Below are 19,580 nucleotides of genomic sequence, written 5' to 3'. Positions count from 1 at the left end.
CTCAAATTCAACTCCCCTTCTGGCTTACCTCAAACTAATTACAGATAGCAGCAGGAAACCAAAGACGCAATCCAAACCGGGAACCTTCTCTCTTCACTCATGTTTCTACCCGAGTCCCAAAAAAAAACGGACCGGAAGTAGTGTGCGATCACGGGGGAGAGGCATCTGCGTACCTACACTGTAGTCGCGCTGGCCGGAAAAAGGAGGTGCAGCCCTTAAAAGTCTCCCCTTCTCGTGCTACATAGTGTTGTTTTTGCAGTTTTGCAGGGGCCTATCGGATAGCTTCTGCCGCCCTGGGCAGGTTGTGAGATGTCGGGCGGAGGCCGCTGCCCCGGCTGCGGGTCCACTGAGCTGGTGGAAGACTCGCATTACTCGCAGAGCCAGCTGGTGTGCTCCGACTGCGGCTGCGTGGTAACCGAAGGGACCCTGACCACCACCTTCAGCGACGAGGGCAACCTCCGAGGTACCTGTGCCAACCTTTCAGAGCCCTGGGGCCCGCCCGGTGTGGTAGCGGGATTGGCATCAGATGCCTCTAATCTGCTTTTCTTTCCTTGTCACATGTACATTTAGATACGGGGAAGACGTAAAGTGAGCTAGGGATACCATTCATTTGTGTTTTTGTAGCCCTTAGTACGGTAGCAGACATATATAGTAGGTCTAATAAATAAAGACAGAAACGACGTTCCGCTCGGTGTTCCTAGTCTGGTCACGGTGGACCACTTTACAAACACAGCACGTACTTTTACTCCGAAGTAATTTTTAGCACTGACTGGCTAAAACACCTTTTTCTTTTATTTTCTGAGACCGTGACCAGTTCAGTACTCAAAATCAGACGCCAGGAAAAAATTGCCCTTATTGAACTCGCACGAGAGACTGTCAAAAACTCTCGGAGCTGCTGTAGTGCAGTCCTGACCTCCTCAATCTCTGTGTATTTGATAATTTTCTTGCAGAAAAAACAGATGGCCCTTAAAGTGCATATACCTGAGCCTTCTGTGAGACCGGTAGCAGATGCCTAGTGACTTGACTTCTCCTTTGTGTGGTGGGAGGGCGCGGTTCCGGTGAATAATCGCTAAAAAGCTACTTGTCCATTGTCTTACAGAAGTAACATATTCCCGAAGCACAGGGGAAAATGAACAAGTTAGTCGCAGCCAGCAACGAGGTGAGATATGATCTTATATGTTTATATGTCATGGTGAACTGAAAGAAAATTCTGATGATCCAACCCATCTACTTGTTTTGCTGTTTCAGCATTGTTGTGTAAGATCTTGTAGAAGAGAACAGTAATTCGAAGTAAAGGATGGCTAAGAGAAGTAGCAATTTGTACAAAGTTTGTACTTGTTCAGGGGGTATATTTGCCATAGACTCAATGAGCCTACTTCAGAAGTTTGGATTGACTCAAATCAAAGCAGCCTCCAAAAACTGGTGGACTGAAATGTGATTTCTTTCTACAAATTTCTTCATGCCTTTAGAATGACCTCAGTGTTGCTCCATTCACTGTATGTTATAGAACGATGAGTTATTTGTGGATCTGGTATTGGCGGCAAGTTTAGCAGAAACTGATTGTAGCTGCACAAGTAGCAGCTTCAACCTCTGTAACTTTTGCTGTGGATTTTCGTAGGCCTCCGCCGAGTAAGAGACCTCTGTCGAGTTCTGCAGTTGCCACCAACATTTGAAGACACAGCAGTTGCCTACTACCAACAGGCATACCGACACTCTGGCATCCGGGCTGCGAGGCTGCAGAAAAAGGAGGTGTTGGTTGGGTGCTGTGTCTTAATCACTTGCCGGCAGCATAACTGGCCCCTGACCATGGGAACCATCTGTACCCTGTTGTATGCAGATTTGGATGTATTTTCTGGCACCTACATGCAGCTAGTGAAGCTTCTAGGACTGGATGTGCCATCTCTGTGCTTGGCGGACCTGGTGAAGACCTACTGCAGCAGGTATACTGTCTAGGAGGAAACACTGGATTGGGCCAGGTCCTTAAGCATAAATCCTTCTATCTTCAGCTACCTCTTTTTGACCAAAGCCCATCTAAAAGGTGTGGGAGAAAAACCTGTGCTCCCTTTCCTCTAATACATTTTACATGTATAGAATGATACAACTTTCAAATCCCTTTCCTCTCACAGCAACCTAATGATGTGGGTGTTAGCCTTGGCGCCAGGGCTGTCACACTGCTCATGTTGTGTGTGGCCTCTGAGACTGTATGCAACAGTCCTACTTTACTAAAATTGAATTGAAAGAATATTAGTCAATGACAAGGCCTAGAGTTTGAAACTAATTCTATTCAGCCTTTTTAAGTGGTTACATTCTATTCTTTTTCTGATGAATATATTAGGAAGCAAAAACTGTTGGTATCAAGTAGTCTGGAGCTTGCAGTTTGATCATTTCTTTGCTAGGTGACTGACAACCCACAACATTTCCAACTATAAATGTACACAACAGGGTGCAGAATAGACTAAAGGAAAACATTTGTAAAGGTCTCAGAAGAATAGCTGATGTGGGAGTGGTAAAGATACGTTGGCTCCTTTCTATATTCTTGTGCCCTTCACCCCACAAGCAGAAGGCTCACCCTGACTGCTCGCAGCCCCTGTATGACCTGCTGCTCAGCAAGCTTGGGTGTTCTGGAGGGGATAGAAAAGCTTCCCATAGTCATTGAAACCAGACCTTCATTTTGTTTGCTTCAGCTTCAAACTGTTCCAAGCCTCCCCCGCTGTGCCAGCCAAGTATGTGGAGGACAAAGAGAAGATGCTGTCACGAACACTGCAGTTGGTGGAGCTGGCAGACGAGACGTGGCTGGTCACCGGGCGGCATCCCTTGCCTGTGATCACTGCTGCGACTTTCCTGGCATGGCAGTCGCTGCAGCCTTCAGATCGTCTCACATGTTCCCTTGCCCGATTTTGTAAACTGGCCAATGTGGATCTGCCCTACCCTGCTTCCTCCCGCTTGCAAGAATTGCTGGCTGTGCTGCTGCAGATGGCAGAGCAGCTGCCCTGGTTGCAGGTTTTGAAACTTGACAAACGATCTGTGGTCAAGCACATCGATGACCTTCTCCAGCACCGCCACACGCTGGTCCGCAAGGCCTTTCGGGATGGAACCACAGAGCTGGAATCCCAGAAGGAGCCACAGGGACAGGGGCAAGGACAGGGAAAAGAGGAGGTGGGGAAGAGTGCCTTAGATTTGCCTGAGGGGAAGCGACCACCCAGTCCTACCCTTCTCCTTCCCCCCTGCATGTTGAAGCCTCCAAAGCGGGTCTGCCCCACACCCTCTGTCTCCACAGTCACTGGAGATGAGAACATTTCTGATAGTGAAATAGAGCAGTATTTACGTACCCCTCAGGAAGTGAGGGACTTTCAGAGAGCTCAAGCTGCTAGACAGGCTGCAGAAAATGCTCCTAACCCTCCATGACGTCCATTCAGTGGGGGTACCTTACCCCATTCTTACGGCAGTTTGATCAGAGGCCTGTCCTATCTAGAGAAATGAGTCTGTGTAAGTTCTTGTTTCTAGGAACTATTTCACTGTACCCCAGGCCCTAGAGTAACCGTTGGGGAACTCTGGGACAGGTGGCTTGGGAAGATTCCCATCCTTGGGTGTGAAAGAGCAAATTGCATATACGTTCATGTTCAGAGGGATGGCTTTCCTCTTTATATTACTGGGTGACTGTCAGGCTCTCCTGCTCCTGGTTTGAATTGGACACGCTGCCACTGCAGGCCTGATGAGGCCTCCCTGTAGGTATGGAGCAGGTGGCATTCCTACTACCAGCCCTGGGAGGAACTAGGGGCCTCTGGGCCTGTGTACATTTGCAGGTCCTGGTGGGTTTGTGGGTGGTGTCATGAGATCCTCTACCTCATAACAAAAGGACCGTGGGTGGACTAAGTTATAGCTTACAGGGTTTTCGCAAAATTTTAATATATTAAAACAAGAGGCATCTGCTAGAAAACATTCTATTGTATAAAACCCGAGCCTTTAAAAACATGTTTTCTTTGGCACTTTTCATCCCTTCCCTCCCCTTTCCCCAGCGTATTGCAAAAAGCTCTCCAGTGCTAAGGCATTGGCAGGGTATGTAAACAGCAGCCAGCGTATGTGGAAGAATAATACAAAGCTTTTTTTCCCCTCTGTCTAATATCGTCTGTGCAGCAAGCATAAATAACAGGACGCCTCTAGGCCTGTGGGTTTTCTCCTCATATCTTTTGCCTTGGTGATCAGGCTGTGGGGAGGAGAGGCATGGAGAATGGGAGGGGACCTGGCCCAGACCTAGTTTTCCTGTTCCCAAGCCCCAGGGTTCCCTCCACTTTCATTAGGTCCTTAGTAAATGGCTGGTGGTTGTTTTTAAATTGGGAAAAATAAATACCATGACTGGTATTTAAAAGTCCTGAGCCTTGGGCCCCAGGTGAGCTGCAGGGGCCCCACCCACTGCCTCAAGGGATTTGGCTTGGGCTTATATGAGGCAGGAAGCTGGTTTTGATGTTCGGGAGATTTCTCCCTAATATGGAGCTAGAGGCTCAAACTGGGGAGTGTTCTTCCATATGGCCTCATGGAGGCAGGGAAGTGCTCTTCCTCGGTTCCTTGTGTCCAGAGACTGGGACAGAAAGTGGATCTTGTAATCGAACAGTAAGTGCTTCTATACCGCCACCTGCGGCCTTGCCAAACCCTTGAGAGCAGTGTTTGTAGGACAGTTCAGCTCCAAACAGAAGCACTACTCTGCTCTCGTGTACATGGCAGAGTTGGCTGCGTAGGTAGAGGGCCTTGGCTTTGTCCTGCAGCGCCACCTCTAAGCCCTGCTGGGTAGTTTGTGTGCCAAGGGGAAGGGCATCCCACTGCACCTGTTTACACCTGCCCCTCTTCAGTGGACTAGTTCACCTTCAGAGCTGTCTTACACACTGCCCCCACTATCTCCTTTTGCATAGCTAATGAAAAGCAGCACCTTGTTAACTCCCAATGGTTCTGTCACCTGGCTCACCTGCTAGACTGGCTCCCTAGTTAGCCACCAGCTGGGGGGAGGCACTAGTCGGCATACCCACCTTCAGAGGGCAGTGAGAAGACAGTTCTCAAGCTGCCTTCCTGTGATGAGCTGGTTGAACCTCTGGGAGGCAGAGTGGGAGGATGTGGGGAGTACCTAGAAAGGAGCCCACCTGGGCTGGGCTGTGGCTGGCCACTCTACTGGCACTCCACAAACTACCAGAACCTCTCCCCAACTCTGAATGGCACTGACAACTTGACTGCCCAAACTAGCCAGGGCCGGGGCAGAAATGGCTCATGTCTGTAGTTCTGGGATTGTCTGTCGCTACCCCAGAGGAATGGCCCTTTGGGTAGTGATAGGCCTCTGCCTATCCTTTTCCTAACCTCTAGGACTAAAGCTGGTGAGCCCCTCGTGCAGCCGAGGGCACCTCTACGTCAAACCTGTGACGTACCGTCTTTGAGGGCCATAGAGAGGTCAGATAAGGCCAAGTGGCTGCCTGTCCTAAAGCGCCGCCCTCCCCCACCCTAGACGGTGGTCTCGCTCTTCCAGAGGCCGGTCTTCATGCAGCCGCCTCCAGCGGCCTCCGTGCCTGTCAAGGTGATGTCGTCGTACTTGCCCCCCTTGGGGGCACCGTTCAGACTGGCGGTGTTGAGCGGGTAAGAGCGGCGCTTGCTCTCCTCCAGCGCACCGCCCTTCAGATTGTCGCGACTGGCGCTGCGGCGCTGGCCTGGCCGGCCGGCCTCCGACAAGGGAGCCGCGCTGGTGTCGCTGCCCTCCGACGGCGTGAGCATGGGCTCGCCCTCGAGCTGAAGGCCGGCACCCGGGCTGTTACGGCTACTGCCGGGGTAGCTGTCGGATGGGCTGTTGTGCACGCTGCCGCTCTCGCTGGACAGCAGCTCGGGCACCCCAGCTGCCGCGCCCCCACGCAGGGCCTTGAGACGGTTCTTGCCTCCTGCCTCCCCGGCTCGGTGCCCCTTGGCCCGACTCTTGTGCACTCGGCGTCCGTGGTGCAAATTGTTGGGGTGGCGGGGGGTGAGGCTCCCCCGGGAGCCCGTAGGCTCCGGTTCCCCTTCCCCGCGGGCCACCACCCCCACCTCACACACCTGACTCTGGGCCAACTGCAGGTTGGTGAGTTTGCAGGGGCCCAGGGGCAGACCGTGGCCGCTGCTGCCGCTAGGGGAGGACTTGAGGGAAGGAGCGTCTCCGAACACTGGGGAACCGTCCTCGGGGGCAGCGGGCACAGCTCTGGGGGAGGCATGGGAGGCCGAGGCAGGGGGGCAGCAGGCACGCCAGGAGGCCCTAACGTCTCTGCGCCTGGCACAGTGGTGGGTGAAGATGAAGAGGCCTAGTGCAGAGGCTGCCACCCCATACAGACAGCTGCACACAACCCGGGGCAGCCAGCGCTGGGACACTGCCAGAGCCCCACAGGCCCACATGGCCAGGTATAGGAAGTGAGTGGTCACCAGCGCCCCCAGCTGGACGCCGGGAGAATAGAGACCATCGCCATCTTCCGGGGGCGCGGAGGATGCTACCACCCCGGTACTTCCAGTAGCCAGAAGAGAACCTGAGTCATTCAAGAGGGGGCCGCTGCTCCTGAGCCTGGTGGAACCCCTCAGTTCCTCCCCTGGCTCCAGGGAGACTCTATTGGTGCTCCCCTTTGGGCTCTGTGCCAGAGGACCCCTTAAGCGCAGCCCTGCACACAGGAAATAGATCCAGGTGATCAGCAGAATCAAAGCCACGGGGATGTAGAAGGCTCCTAGGCTTGGACGCCACACCAGCCAGCAGCTGAGGGGAGACACATGCAATGGATGAGGAGGGGGAGCATCTTTGAGGAGGCCAATAGGTTGGGTAGTTGGGGAGATCGGTTATGGTGTGTGGAGAGGCAGAGACATGCATGGACGTGAGTTGGCTCACTGGCTGGGTGGGCCTGGGAGGTGCCCCTGCCAGTAGAAGACTCCTGGCACCCAGTGGATAGGTTCAGGGCAAGCAGTAGCAGCGCTCACTAGGGGCTGTGGTCCCGGTAGTTGTGGATGTTGACAGCAGCTGTGATGCCACAGATAATGAGTGGGATCCCTCCAGCAATCAAATAGAACCTGGGGAGGAATGGGGTTTGGGGGTCAGAGGTGACAAACCAGGAGGGGAGGTCTAGGTGCTCAGAACCCTCAGGGTCTCTGCTCCATCCTCTTTTGCCTTTAAATTTTGTCAAAAGTTTTTGCTGGGGATTCCAGGCCACTCTGGCAGGCCCAGCAGGTCCCTATGGGATGTGGCTGGGAGTGTTTTATGGGACAGAGGCCAGAACTGCCCTTTCTTATTCTAAATAGTGTAGGAGTTAGGGCTGCCACGCAGGGCCCTGGGAGCCCTGCCTAGTGCCTTTTGAAGGCATTTCCTTCCCTGGCTCTGTCATGTCTGAAAATCTCTAAGGATATGCCTACTTCGTGCCACATAGGCCTGGGCTTTTGTGTCTCTGGAGAGTGATCTCTTAGGACCTCAGCCCCATCCTGCATCCACCCTGGAAGAACATATATACAGGACCCTTCCTGCGTTCCCCTCCCCCCCCCGCAAGCCCTTCTCCACTGCAAAGCTGTCAATTGGAAACATGTACCGGAGCATAGGACGGGGAGCTGGTGGGGTAGAGTCCCCTTCTTGTGGAGGGGGTGCTCTCCAGGTGAGCTCCTTGTGGAGGACACGGGCCTTCACTCCCATCCAGAGCAGTGTGGACAGAGAGGAGTAGTGCAGAGTGATGCCCACCTGTGGGGTCAGGTCACTGAAATTGGGGGACCCAACTGCCACCACCAGGACCATCTTAGAGTCTCAGCCCACTGAGACTCAGAGTTCGCCCACTCCCCACGTCTCCACCCAGATCCCACCCAGATCCTCTCCAAGGTTCTGTCCCTGCTCTCACCCTCTCTATGCTACCCTGGGTTTTTCTCCCACTTGGGGAATTCTCTGTGACCCTGTTACTACCTTGCTCATCCTTCCATCGCAGGTTACCACTGTCCTAGTTTTACTGCTCCTGACACCCCATTCTCTTGCCTCCCGCCCCCCATAAGGCAGAACACAGAACTGTGGAGCTGTGCCTATAAGCCTGAACCCCCCTTTTCTCTTCTTCTCTACCTCCCTACTCTAACATAAGTTACCAACACTCATTTTGGCCCCGCTGTCGCCCCATCACCACCCAGCCCCTTCTGCTTACCGCCTGGCAGACCATCCTATAGTTGGTGAGGGTGATGCCCCCTGCAAAGACTGCGGAGGTCATGGCCATGTGGAAGCACAAGTTCAGCAGCATGTGCCAGCCCTTCCGGGACACGTGGATGGAGCTACTCCAGAAACAGATACGAACAGTAACAGTTGGGTTACCCAAGGTCAGGCCCTTGGGGTCTCAAGGCCATTGGGGTATCTGCCAAAGGGAGAGGGCAGATATCCATGTGCATGCAGGTGGTGGTATGTGTGCAAATGTGATAGAGGACCCGGGGCAGGAAGGACTTGACCCCTAAAATGTGTTTTCCAACCCCAGAACCGGCCAGCAAATAACTAGGCAATAGCCTGGGCAAGGCCCAGGCCCCAGCTGGGAAAGGCGCTTAATCAGAACTTAGTGAGACCCGTGGCCTCCCTGCTGGGCCCTCCCTCCCCACCGCAGTGCCCACCTGTGGTTGAGGATGTAGGTGATGATGGTGGAGAAGAGGCAGAGCAGCAGCAGGGCTGTACAGGGGTACACGACTGGATGAAGCCCTGCCCCCGAGCCCCCTACCTCCCTGGGGAAAGCACTCAGCTCCTGGCAAGAGGAGGAAAAGGAAGTGAGGACTGGGGAGCCAGAGCAGAGGCTGAGCATCAGAGTCCTGGCCTGACTCCTTGGTTCCTGAAAGGTGAAAAGGGGTGGGGGGACCTGAGGGGTACTTCCCCATGGGTCCTGACAACAGGGAGGCCTGAGAGGCTGTTCTTTCTGTATTTCTCTGTGGCCCCAGGGGGTCACAGTCCTCTGCCCCCGCCTGGTATAGTCCTTCCTGCCTTGCTGTGTTCCCCCCAGTCCCACCACACTCACCATGAGCACAGCCACATTGCCCAAGTGCTGGCAGTGCAGAGAGCTGGCTTTGGGCTGGCTGGATCGGAGCTGGCAGCCCTCAAAGCTCCAGCCCCCAGGCCCCCCGGGCCCCTCCTGGCTCCACCAAGCTGCCACAGGTTCCGCCCCCTCGGCCCAGTGCCGCAGTGACACGGCCACCGGCTCTGTTAGGTTTCCCACGCCACAGCCACCTGCGGGGAGAAGGAAGGCCACACAGATAGGCCCCAGGCCAGCTTGCATTGAACACCCACCCAGCAGGGCATTGCACTGGCCTTGGGGGTGTGGTCTTATGTCAGCCAGGGCCTCAGTCTAATGGGGAGACACAGGATGAATCAAAACACAAGTAAATACTTGGCTCTTGCCCCGTGAGCGGTGGGCCCTAAACGAGAGGGCGCTGGGAGGGGATATTCAGGGTCAATAAAGGAGAGGTAATAGCGAGGGAGGAAAGCTTAGGTGTAGAAAGGACTCAGGGAGGGTAGGTAGGCTGATACCCGGCTGAGCCCGTTGGGATGGAGCGAGGCCCGGTGGGTGGAGGGTCTGCATACACAGCCCTTTCTCTTCCCCATTTTCCCTGAAAGGGGCGAGGGCACACTCCCCCCACCCTCCCCCACACTGCCAACTCCGTCCGGGGCATTAGGGGGCGCTGTGGGCAAGGGAAGGGCAGGATGAAGGGAGGACCCAGTAAGATGTGGGGAGTTCATTCCCTTACTGGTTCCTGCAAAGATGACCGGAGTGGCCACCCCACGCCTCTTGCCAGGCCCAGCAGCTCCAGGGCGAGAGGTGTTGCCGTGGCTGCGGAAGAGGCGGCCATTTCGGAAAACGAGCAGTTGCAGGGTGCAGTCTGGGGAAACTGGGGGAGCCAGGGCAGCCGGAAGAGATGAGAACAGACTGGGCGGCAGCTGGATGGAGGCCAGGGCCACGCTGTTCTGGGGGGACATAGGAGTTCCTCAGGGACACCCAGGATCCACTGCGGTGCCCCCCCTCCCATTCGCCCACCCTCTTATCTGGGTTCTGCTTCCTCTCACCACCCCCACCCCCACCCAGCACCTGCATCTCAGCACCTTTCCTCTTAGCAACATCCTGTCCTCTCTGCCCCTACCCCCAGCGCCCACCTTGATGTGGAAAGACGACAGAGAAATGTTGGGTCTCCCGGTGGTGCAGCGGAAGCGGAGCTGCTGATCGGCCAGTGGTTCCGGCTCCAGGGACAGATGGCGGCCAGAGCCGCCGGGCCGAGCGGCCAGCACTCCTGCCTCCCTCCTCTGGTAGGCTGTGCAGGTCAGGCCCACGTAGCTGTGGGGCTTGATGAGGTAGGCCTCCAACGCCACGTTCCTTGAGTTCTGGGAACAGGGAACTTGTCACTCCACCGTTTGGGACTTGGCGCCATGGCTTGGCCTTCTCCTGCTGGACGCTGCACAGCCCCTTTTTGGAGATTTGTCCCTCTTCCTTTAGTCCTCCCTGTCTTCTCCAGGCTTGGTGGTTTGACATCTGCCAAGGGGTCTCCTTTTCCTTCTTCCTCAGGCCCTTGCTCCTGCTCACTAACTTGCTTGCTCTTGGCTCATACCAGTTTTGCTGCCCCAACTCAGTAGGAGAGCAGGGTGCATGTTCAAATTCCTCCGTCCCCCAAAGGATCAGAGGCTCTGCTGTGGCGGGTAACTGGCTCGCGAGGCCTCCACCATCAGAAATGTCACCCTCATCTCTGGGAACCGAAGTCAACACCACTGTTCTGCCCCTGCCCAACCAGCCTTCCTCCGCTTCCTTCTTCCTTACACTTTTACTCCCACCAGGCTAGCCTTCAACACGATTCCCTCCCTGCCTTATCCAGCATTAGCTCTCCCTCCTTGCCACACTGCCCCAACCTGAATTCGATTGCACACAACCCGGAATTTAGCCACACTCAGTTTTCTCGGCAGCCGGGTGCCTGGAGCTTGCTATCTGAGAGACATGTTTCTTTTCCGGGCGACCGGGGAAGCCTCTGTCCACTTTAAGCTCCCTCCTAGTGCTAAGCCCCACCCCCCGGAGCTCCCATCCAGCTGACCCCCTTTACCACAGAGATGTGCTGGGCATGAGGGCTCAGGGCAGCACCTCCAATTCTCTCCAGGGCACCCACAATACCGCTGCACGCCTTGTCCTCGCGCTGGGCCAGCCACAGCAGGTGCTCGTCCACTAGCATCAGGTTGCTGGCCATGTCCACCATCACTTCCACCAGCTGGGATGGGCAAAGGAGTCACTGAGGGCAGCAGTGGGGTTTGGGCCGCAGAGGTTGGGGCACGAGAAGCTTGAACAAATGAGGCGGGCAGGAGAAGGAGAGGGGGAGGGCCCCAGGGTCAACTGGCAGAGGCCCAGTTGAATCTCACCTCTTTGATCTGGTCAACATAACCCAAAAATTTCTGGATCATCTGAGCCACATAGACTACATCCATCATGTCTGAGAAGCTGGCAGCCTCAGCTGTGTACACTCGCAGCTGGTGGGCCAGGGTCAAAGCGTTGGAGGCGTTGATGGGCATCTGGGGGTGTAGGGGGAAGAAAAAGGATCTTCCAGACCTGCTCCTTCTCTCTGAGAACTGCCCCTAGGGGGCCCCCTCCTCTGTGCTGACGCAGGGCGGCAGAGGCTGGAGAGGTGTCTAGCCTACCAGCTGGGTCTAATCAAGACAGGAGGGTGTATGTGGCAATGAGCTCATCACAGCTCAAGGCTGCTGGCTCCCAGCGCCACTGGCCTGAGGACAATGGGACGCCCTGGTGCGCTCCCTGTTCTCCCCTTTAAGGCCATCCTTGATGTGCTGGGGAATAAAGATGCTGGAGTCCACACTTCCCTGGTGTGGCCTCTGTAGGTCTGAATTCACTGGGAGGAAGGCTGGAGAGGGAGCCCGGATGCAGCCCCACGGCCCCTTACTGTGCATCCAAGGAGCACCCTAGAGGGAAGTGTCCCTGAGACCCTCCCCTGTGGAGACAAGGGCTTCTTCCCTTGCTGTTCCTGGAACCAGAGCCAATGGGTTGCCCCTGTTCCCTCCTCTCCTGGCCTCACCAGCACGAAGGTATAGAGCACCCGGGTGATGTCGTTGGTGTACAGACAGTGGGAGTAGTCCCCGGGCTCCCAGCGGCCAGCTCGGTCACAACGGCGGGAAGCTCGGGTGCCCGGGGCGCCCCCACTCAGGGGCACCGAGGTGAAGGGGTACTGTAGGCAGGACTGGTAGGCTGTGATACCAGCCAGAGTTCGAGGCCACCTGCAGGCAGAGGTAGAAGGTGGAGGTAAACCAGGCCCCTCAGGGCAAAGGTCCTTCCCTCAACTAGAACTCTGATGCTTGCTCTTGGTGCAGAAGGGTCCAGAAGGGGGAAGGGGTGGGGATTGGACAGTTCTTCAGGCTCCCAAACTCTGCCGTCTTTTAGCTCTGTTCAGGTAGTGCTGTCACTGGGCCCTGGATATGTTTATCTGTACAGTGGGGGGAATAATTCCTCCCCTGCCTAAATGGTCGCTGGGTGGCTAGGATATTAAAATGGGATATTCTTCGATTGGAGAGCTTTGTAAACTATTAATGAAGGAAGAAATGAACATCTTTTTGATCTCTGCAGCACTTCTTAGATGGTGATTTTATAAAAAAGATAAGGTCCCCCCACAACAGTGGGATTTGGCGGTGAGTGACAAGGATGTGTTTTCTCCATATTTGGGACGCAGGTCCCAGATGGGGAGATCTTGGTCACTGTCTCAGAAGTGGGGTAGGGGGCTGGAGACAGTTTAGGGACAGTGCCGGGTGTGGGGGGGCAGCAGAACAGACAAACCTGAAGTCCCCGCGGTTGTTGGCCACGCGCTCAGCAGGGCAGTAGGAGGCGGAGGTCTCCAGCACCACAATCTCCACCTTCTTGCTGGCATTGCCCTGGACCGTGGACACGGAGCACTCCCATTCGCCCGAGGCCCACACGCCGATGTGAGACAGGGTCAGCTCACTGCAGGCGGGCGGCGGAGGGCTGGCTGGGCGAGGCACTCTGGGGGGCCACCCTCCCTGCTGCCCGGCCTGGCCCCCCAAGGCACCCCACACAAGGGCCTGCAGGGCACCAGCTTTAGATTCTTTTTTGATCTTTAATCAGGGGTATAAGTACATACTCCTTTAATTCTGATTAACCTTATGATATTGCTTTTCTGAGCTCCAATTTCTCCATCTTTATCATGGAGCTAATAATACCACTGTTTGCAGGTCTAATAGAGAAATTAAATCCAATAAGAGAGGTGAGAGCTGCAGTGAGGGCCCTCCCCCTTCTCCTTCTCCTGCCCTCCTCCTTTGTTGAAGCTTCTTGTGCCCCAGCCTCTAGATCCCAAACCTCACTGCTGCCCTCAGCTCACTTGTCACCTCAAGAGGTGAGAGATACATCGTAAAGGCACTAAAGAAACGTGAGACAGTATAATCATTTTTTCCTTGTCAAATGGTTAATTTCTATCCTCTGTCCAGACCATTCATGACTTAGCCCTAGATTTCCGTGCATACACACACACACATCTTTACACACGTGAACACACTAAGGAACACGTGTGGACATGACTCTCTTGGGGGGTGGGTGATGGTGCTACCACCCATCCCACCCTGTGCCATGGCTGGGAGGGGGCAGCAGACCAGTTACCTGGTGATGAAGGTGCAGTCATGGATGAGACTCTCGGCCAGGAGGATGCCTGCCTGCTCATCACCCTCCACTGGGGCCCGGTTGTGGTACCAGCGGATGCGGGTGTCGTTGCTCAGGTAGCTGGCGGAACACTGGAAGGGCAGCCGGTCGCCCTGGAACACCACTTGGCGTAGGGACGGGATGAGGTGGTGTGTGTGCAGCTCCAGGGCCCCCTCTGTGGGAGGTGACACTGCTGATGAGACTCGAGTGCCCGGGATTATGGGAGAACTCCGTAGGGCGGGGGCCTGGCCCCTCCACGTGGAGCCTGGCATCAGTTGGGAAGGAAGACCGGGAAGAGAAAGCCTCCAGGGTAAGATAGGCTTTGTTAAATAAATGGTTCCTTTCCACAGCTCACTCGTCACCTCAAGAGGTAGGAACAGATGAAAACATAAACTAAGAAGCAGCCCAGAGAAAAGTTTAGAACTGAGGGAGGGCAGCCCCCAGTGCGGCCGGGACAGGCTGCTCGGAAGAACATGTCCACCCCTAGTAACACTCAAGGCAGAGCAAGTGGGGGGCCTTCAGGAGGAGTCTGGGACTCGAGGGGCAGGCAGGGCTGTGTTAGGTAGGGTAGCGGCTTGCTCACCGCAGCGGAGCTGGGCCTCCTGTAGGCCACCCACGGCCTGGGCATGTAGGGCGCTGGGGTAGGCACAGAGTGTACGATCCGACAGCTGCAGGGATTGATTCCGGGCCCAGGACAGCAGCCATTGCAGGTGGCAGTCACACGTCAGGAACTCGGTGCCGAAGTCCCTGCAGAGTGGGTAGAGGAGCCAGTGACTAGTGTGTGTGTGTGTGGGGGGGGGGGGTGCAGGCTGCATAGGCTGGGAGTGGAGCCCCAGGAAGGGACAGAGCAGAGGGGGCAAGCTTGGGTGTGTGTGCATCACCACCACTGCCACAATCCCGGGAAGGTGAGCAGGTGGTGACTCAGCCACTGCCAGTCCTGCCTACTTGGAAGTAAGTGACGGTCAGGAGATCTCCCTCCTGGGCAGAGGAAGGGAGCAGGGATCTGAGGCTGGGAAAAGATACTCACACAACCTTAAGGGCTGGCAGTTCATCAAAAACCCCAGGCTGCAGGCTGGAGAAGATGTTTCCAGAGATGTTTCTGTAGGGAGCAGGACACACTGAGATAGGACCTTAGGATCTCCTGAGGCCAGAGAAGGCAGGCGGGGAGTGAAGAGCATGCAAGGATCCACCATAGGTTGGTGCTCTCTTCTTCCTCCCCAGCCCTCCTTGGGGTGAGCTTTCCCTTTCCCCTTCGCCCTCGCCACCCCTCACTCACAGTCGGAGAAGCCTGGGGAGGCCTTGGAAGGTCTCTGAGGTGAGACAGCCAATCCGGTTGTTGGAGAGGTCTCTAGAGATACACACACAACCTCAGCGAGTCGGCCACATGGCAATGCAAGGGTCCCCGCATGCAGGACATGCATGTGGCTGGGGTTTGTGTGGGGAGTGGGATGAAACAGGAGATGGGTGGAAACGGTCACTGTTTGATCCCAGTCAATCTGCACATGGGGAGAAGGGCAGCTGGTGGAGGAGAGCAGGGGTAGTGGGGTGACGAGGACGGTGGGTGCATATGGGAGCTGGGTGGATTTTCCCCAGGAAGCAGGGGAGGGCTGGAAGGTTTGGGGACACAGGGCATGTCACTCACAGGCGCTTTAACTCCCCCAGACCCAGGAAGGCACCAGGCTGCACTGTGCTGATGACGTTGTTCCTCAGGTCCCTGTGGGAGGCAAGTGGGAAGTCTCTCACACCTCTTCCCTGTAGGGGCCCACACCACTGCCCGGGACCTGGCCTCACTGTCAGCAGCATGGGAAGCTTGAGTTCCTAGTAAATCCCACACTCCTCAGTGCTAGTTCGGAGGCTGATGGTGAAGGTTGCCCCTAGACAGACACTACCAAGAGGTACTGGCCAGAGAGACACACCGGAGATGCCCAGAGAGCCTGGGAAGGCCTCAGAGCACATTCCACTTCCTTCCACATCCCAGGAACAGTCCTGAACATCCCCCAGGGCTGTTGAGAATCATTTGAAGGTCTTTTGTGAATATCTATACAAAGGAAGACTCTTGAGCCTGGCTACAGAGGGTGTTTGTACAGCTTCCTGTCCCTCTGGAGTTTTTCATGTGACAGGTGAGGAAGCAGGCCAGATGGTGCTTGATGGTCACTGGATGCTCACCTGGATCTCCAAGCAGGCCAGATGGTGCTTGTGGCCACCTGGACCTGCCCCTCATTCTTCAGAGGAGGATTGAGGTTGAGAGGGTCTACCCACCTACCTCCCTCTCCCTCTGCCCCCCACCCTCCAGGGTCTCCACAGTGCTGAGTGAAGGTGGCAAAGGAAGCAGCACTTCTGGGCTGAGCTCAGCAGGACTGGACAGGAGATGGCAGTACCCCCAGGGCTTCCTGGAGCCAAGAGCCACCAACCTTGAGGTGTGATTACAGGCAAGTTGTTAGAGTAGCTTCTGTCTCAAGGTGCCTACTGAGGACCCTCTGGTGCCCAGTAGGCCCCCAGCTCAACACCAGACTGGCAGCTCTGTCGAACTGCTGAGGACCTGGGTAAGTGCTGGTGCACTGGCTTTCTCATTCACGTCCTGTCTTTGGGCATAGCAAGGGGAGAAGTGCCCAGATGACCAAGGGTTCCTGAGCTCCGTCACTGAGGCTCCACAGAGTAGCTAACCTGGAGACTTTGCTGCTCAGCCGGTCTCCCATCCTGGGATGCAGGGAGGGGGCTGCAATCCCTGCTTGCTCCCTGAGTGTTAATATCCACTGAACCCCCACCCTGGCACCCACGAATCCATGAGGCAGAGTGAGGATGGGGACTCCTGCAGACAAACTGTCAGAAGGGGCTGTGGCAGGAAGAAGAGCAGTAGAACTGTGTTGGGTTAACATGGTTTCCAAGGTCCTGCTCCCCGCTGGGTCAGATGAGCTCCTGGCTCTAACTGCCAAAACCTCAGGACATGTCTGGGTTATGGGCAGGAGGGGGTTAACTAAGCCAGCTCCCTGCTGGGGAGAGAGGAAATGGGTGTCCAGGATGGGGAGGTGCCGTTCCACCAGGGGGCCTGTTTTTGAACAGACAGTCTCACTTGGGGACATAAACATGAGTGGAGGAGGGGGGAGAGAGAATGAGAATTCTCTGCTGAGCCTCATCCATGGCCAAGGGTTCTGAGACCTCAGCAGCCTTTCATCTAAGGGCTACAAGGTCCTGAGTCCCTTGAGAAAGAAAGGACAGGCACTAGAAGGGGCCAGCTTCTTAGAGGGGTGGCTTCTGTACTCAGGGGTACAGGAATGCTGCCCCATTGCCGGTGGGCTCAGGAATCGTGGAATCCGAAGACCCCAGAATACTCAGGCAGAGTGGAGCCAGAGACAGCCGGATGAGTGCCCCGCCTACTCAGGGTTGCCCTTCCAGCCCATCTCCCCCTTTTGCAGCCCAGACCCCCCTCCCCCCGCAAGGCCCCCCTCCTATGCTATTCTAGCATGTGCCCCCTGGCCCCTGTTGGGGTCTGCCCATTCTCAGGGCTCTGCCTTCCACCCCCACACAGGGGACGGGCAGAGGGAAACACATTCCTCATTGTGTCACTTCCCTTCATGGGCTGCCAAGGGGTTGGGGCCACAGCCCCCCGCCCCTTCCCTCTCCGCTCACTTGTGTTTATTCTCATTTCCTCCCCGCCCCCCCCCAGAACCCCCACCCCCACTGATGCTCTGCAGATGGGAGCAAGGCGGTCGCTTGGGCCCCAGCCGTTTCCTGCCCTGGATTTCCTGCGGCCCAAAGCCATGCCGGGGCCTTCTGAGAGGGGAGCTGCCACCACGTGTTGGCATTCTTTCCCCCTTGCCTCATACCAGTAGAATGGCATAGGGTGCCAGAGGTGACTACTCTAGCGTCCTCAGTCGTACAGTGGCTCCCAGGCCCTCTCCTGAGGGGCACAGACCAGGTCCCTGTGCTGAGTTCTGACAGCTGGGTGGTCTGGCTCGTGGGCAGCCCATGCCTCATGGTCCCTAAGGTAAGGGAAGCAGCTCCAGCAGGCCCAGGGCTGGACCCACCTCAGAGCAGGAGGAAATACCACCAAAGAATTTAGCTACATTTTGGACTGACCAGGACCCTATCTGTCATCAGGTCTATACCTATCTAGCTTAGAGCATCCTTGGAAATCTGGTGAAGGCTCCAGAACTATTGCCATATCCAAGATTGTGCATATAGTTTTAGGGGACTGTGCAACCCAGGTTGCAAAGGTTTACTAAGGTTTATCTAATCTGATGCCCTCATTTCTTAGGTGAGGTCATGAGGACACACAGATAGTTCACTGCTATGCAACCTCTGGTCCCCTGCCTCCTTCCACAGAGCCTTGGTCTTGGAACCTGGAAAAGACACAGTGAATGAAGGAGCTTCCCCTCCCTCGTCTCCCTCACCAACCCAGACCAAGTTCCCTCCACTCTGGTCATACATGGCTCTCTCCTAGAATCTATGTTAATATGGAAGAGAAGAGTCCTGGAAGGCAGAAGCTGAGGGTGAGGGGGGGCCCTGGGAGCAAATCAGATCCTATGCCCTTTCTTGGGAAAATAGAGCTCAAGGAAGCTAAGTATGCAGACACGTGGGTGTGTCCAAGCAATAACAGAGACTGATAAGTCGAACATAATAAAAATTGAAAACTTTTGCTCTTTAAAAGACACTGTCAAGAAAGTGAAAGGCAACCCATGGAGAAAAAATATTCAAACCATATATCCAGTAAAGGGCTGGGTATATAAAGGAGACATACAGCTCAAATTATCCAGCTGACAAAATGGATAACAGATTTACAATGCATTTCTTTAAAGAAGGTAGACAAATGAGCAGTTAATGCATGAGATTCAACACCATTAGTCATTCAGGAATTGCAAATCACAACCACGATGAGACACCACTTCACCTGGACTAAGATGGTATAATAAAAAAGGCAGTAAGAGCAAGTATTGGTGCAGATGTGGAGAGGTTGCAATGCTTTAACAATAGTGGTGGGAGCAGAAAATGGTGTGATCACTTTGGAAAACAGTTTTGTGATCCAGCAAATCTACTCCTCAGTAAGCATCCACAAGAAGTCAACATACACACAACTTCTCTTTCAGGAACGTTCAGAGTAGCACTACTCATAACAAGCTGAAAAGTGGAGACACTCCAAAGCCCACTAACTGGTGAATAAATACACAACATGTAGTATACAATGGAATATTATTTGGCCATAAAAAGAGACGAAGTGCTGATACCTGCTATAATACAGATGGGCTTGGGAAACATGGTGCGTGAAAGAACACAGTTACAAAAGATGACTAGTTACACGATTCTGGTTATAGGAAATGTTCGGAATAGGCTCTCCTATAGAGACAGCAAGTAGATTAGCAGTTGCTTGGGGCTGGGAAATAAGGGTTGGAGGAAGGGGAGTGACTGCTAATGATTCAAGTTTTCTTTTGGAGATGATGAAAATCTTCTAAAATTAGATAATGATGATGATTGCTTAACTGTGTAAATAAACTAAAACCATTGGATCATACACTTTAAATGGGTGAACTTTATGGTATGTAAATTATATCTCACCAAAGTTGTTAAAAGAGTGAGTGTGTGAGTGTGCATGACAGTGAGCCTGGGTGTGTGAGTGTGTACACACATTTGAACAGGGTGGGGTGGCACGGAGTTGGCTCCTTCTGGTCCCCACAGACCTCCCTGCTCATGGGTTTGAAAACCAAATTATAGGTTAGGAGGCCGCAGAGCAGATTTCCCAGCCCTCCAGGACTTCCAGGGTTCTTTAGAAATCGAGGGTTGGCTGAACAGTGGTCAGAACACCCCCCAGGTAGGTTGCCAGGGAGGAGGAGAGGTTCTGAAGGCCAGAGAGAATCCTAGATGGTCAAGCCAACCTCCCACTCCCCTGCCCTCCCACTCCCAGGCCCTTCTTGTCTGATGTCTGAC

The 19,580-nt window shown here is 54.8% G+C and overlaps 2 protein-coding genes across 4 annotated transcripts in view; one reads left to right on the top strand and one right to left on the bottom strand.

Annotated features, from left to right (window-relative positions):
* The first annotated feature begins 204 nt into the window (after positions 1–204).
* Positions 205–4,113, top strand: BRF2 (BRF2, RNA polymerase III transcription initiation factor 50 kDa subunit). The gene is made up of 4 exons (XM_004682237.2): positions 205–463; positions 1,100–1,159; positions 1,619–1,940; positions 2,685–4,113. Exons 1-4 carry the CDS (start codon positions 310–312, stop codon positions 3,403–3,405), a joined length of 1,257 nt encoding a protein of 418 aa, XP_004682294.1. The 5' UTR covers positions 205–309; the 3' UTR covers positions 3,406–4,113.
* An 885-nt stretch (positions 4,114–4,998) lies between these two features.
* The window catches only part of ADGRA2 (adhesion G protein-coupled receptor A2), a 32,121-nt gene continuing 17,539 nt past the window's right edge, over positions 4,999–19,580 (bottom strand). Inside the window, exons 3-19 of one of the 3 annotated variants that reach the window (XM_012724863.1) lie at positions 15,304–15,375; positions 14,938–15,009; positions 14,689–14,760; positions 14,245–14,408; positions 13,623–13,836; positions 12,789–12,953; positions 12,037–12,235; positions 11,369–11,518; positions 11,050–11,220; positions 10,127–10,351; positions 9,724–9,940; positions 8,997–9,205; positions 8,602–8,729; positions 8,151–8,274; positions 7,560–7,705; positions 6,961–7,050; positions 4,999–6,742 (exon numbers count right to left, since the gene is read on the bottom strand). In XM_012724863.1, the coding sequence (XP_012580317.1) occupies positions 5,482–6,742; positions 6,961–7,050; positions 7,560–7,705; positions 8,151–8,274; positions 8,602–8,729; positions 8,997–9,205; positions 9,724–9,940; positions 10,127–10,351; positions 11,050–11,220; positions 11,369–11,518; positions 12,037–12,235; positions 12,789–12,953; positions 13,623–13,836; positions 14,245–14,408; positions 14,689–14,760; positions 14,938–15,009; positions 15,304–15,375 (3,679 nt within the window). In that variant the 3' untranslated portion in view covers positions 4,999–5,481. The remainder of the gene's footprint in view (positions 6,743–6,960; positions 7,051–7,559; positions 7,706–8,150; positions 8,275–8,601; positions 8,730–8,996; positions 9,206–9,723; positions 9,941–10,126; positions 10,352–11,049; positions 11,221–11,368; positions 11,519–12,036; positions 12,236–12,788; positions 12,954–13,622; positions 13,837–14,244; positions 14,409–14,688; positions 14,761–14,937; positions 15,010–15,303; positions 15,376–19,580) is intronic. The other 2 variants (XM_004682235.2, XM_012724864.1) reach the window with 2 other exon arrangements.

The sequence above is a fragment of the Condylura cristata genome, unplaced genomic scaffold (assembly GCF_000260355.1).
Source record: "Condylura cristata isolate star-nosed mole 26May11 unplaced genomic scaffold, ConCri1.0 scaffold00014, whole genome shotgun sequence".
NCBI lineage: Eukaryota > Metazoa > Chordata > Mammalia > Eulipotyphla > Talpidae > Condylura > Condylura cristata.
Note: the sequence above shows the minus strand (reverse complement) of the source record. Positions and strands in the feature narration are given on the sequence as shown.

Bases quoted from the DNA above. Each gene is read 5' to 3' on its own strand.
- BRF2 (XM_004682237.2), top strand. From the start codon at position 310: ATGTCGGGCGGAGGCCGCTGCCCCGGCTGCGGGTCCACTGAGCTGGTG. The intron at 464-1,099 runs GTACCTGTGCCA...ATTGTCTTACAG, and splicing joins CGACGAGGGCAACCTCCGAG to AAGTAACATATTCCCGAAGC. The intron at 1,160-1,618 runs GTGAGATATGAT...GGATTTTCGTAG, and splicing joins TAGTCGCAGCCAGCAACGAG to GCCTCCGCCGAGTAAGAGAC.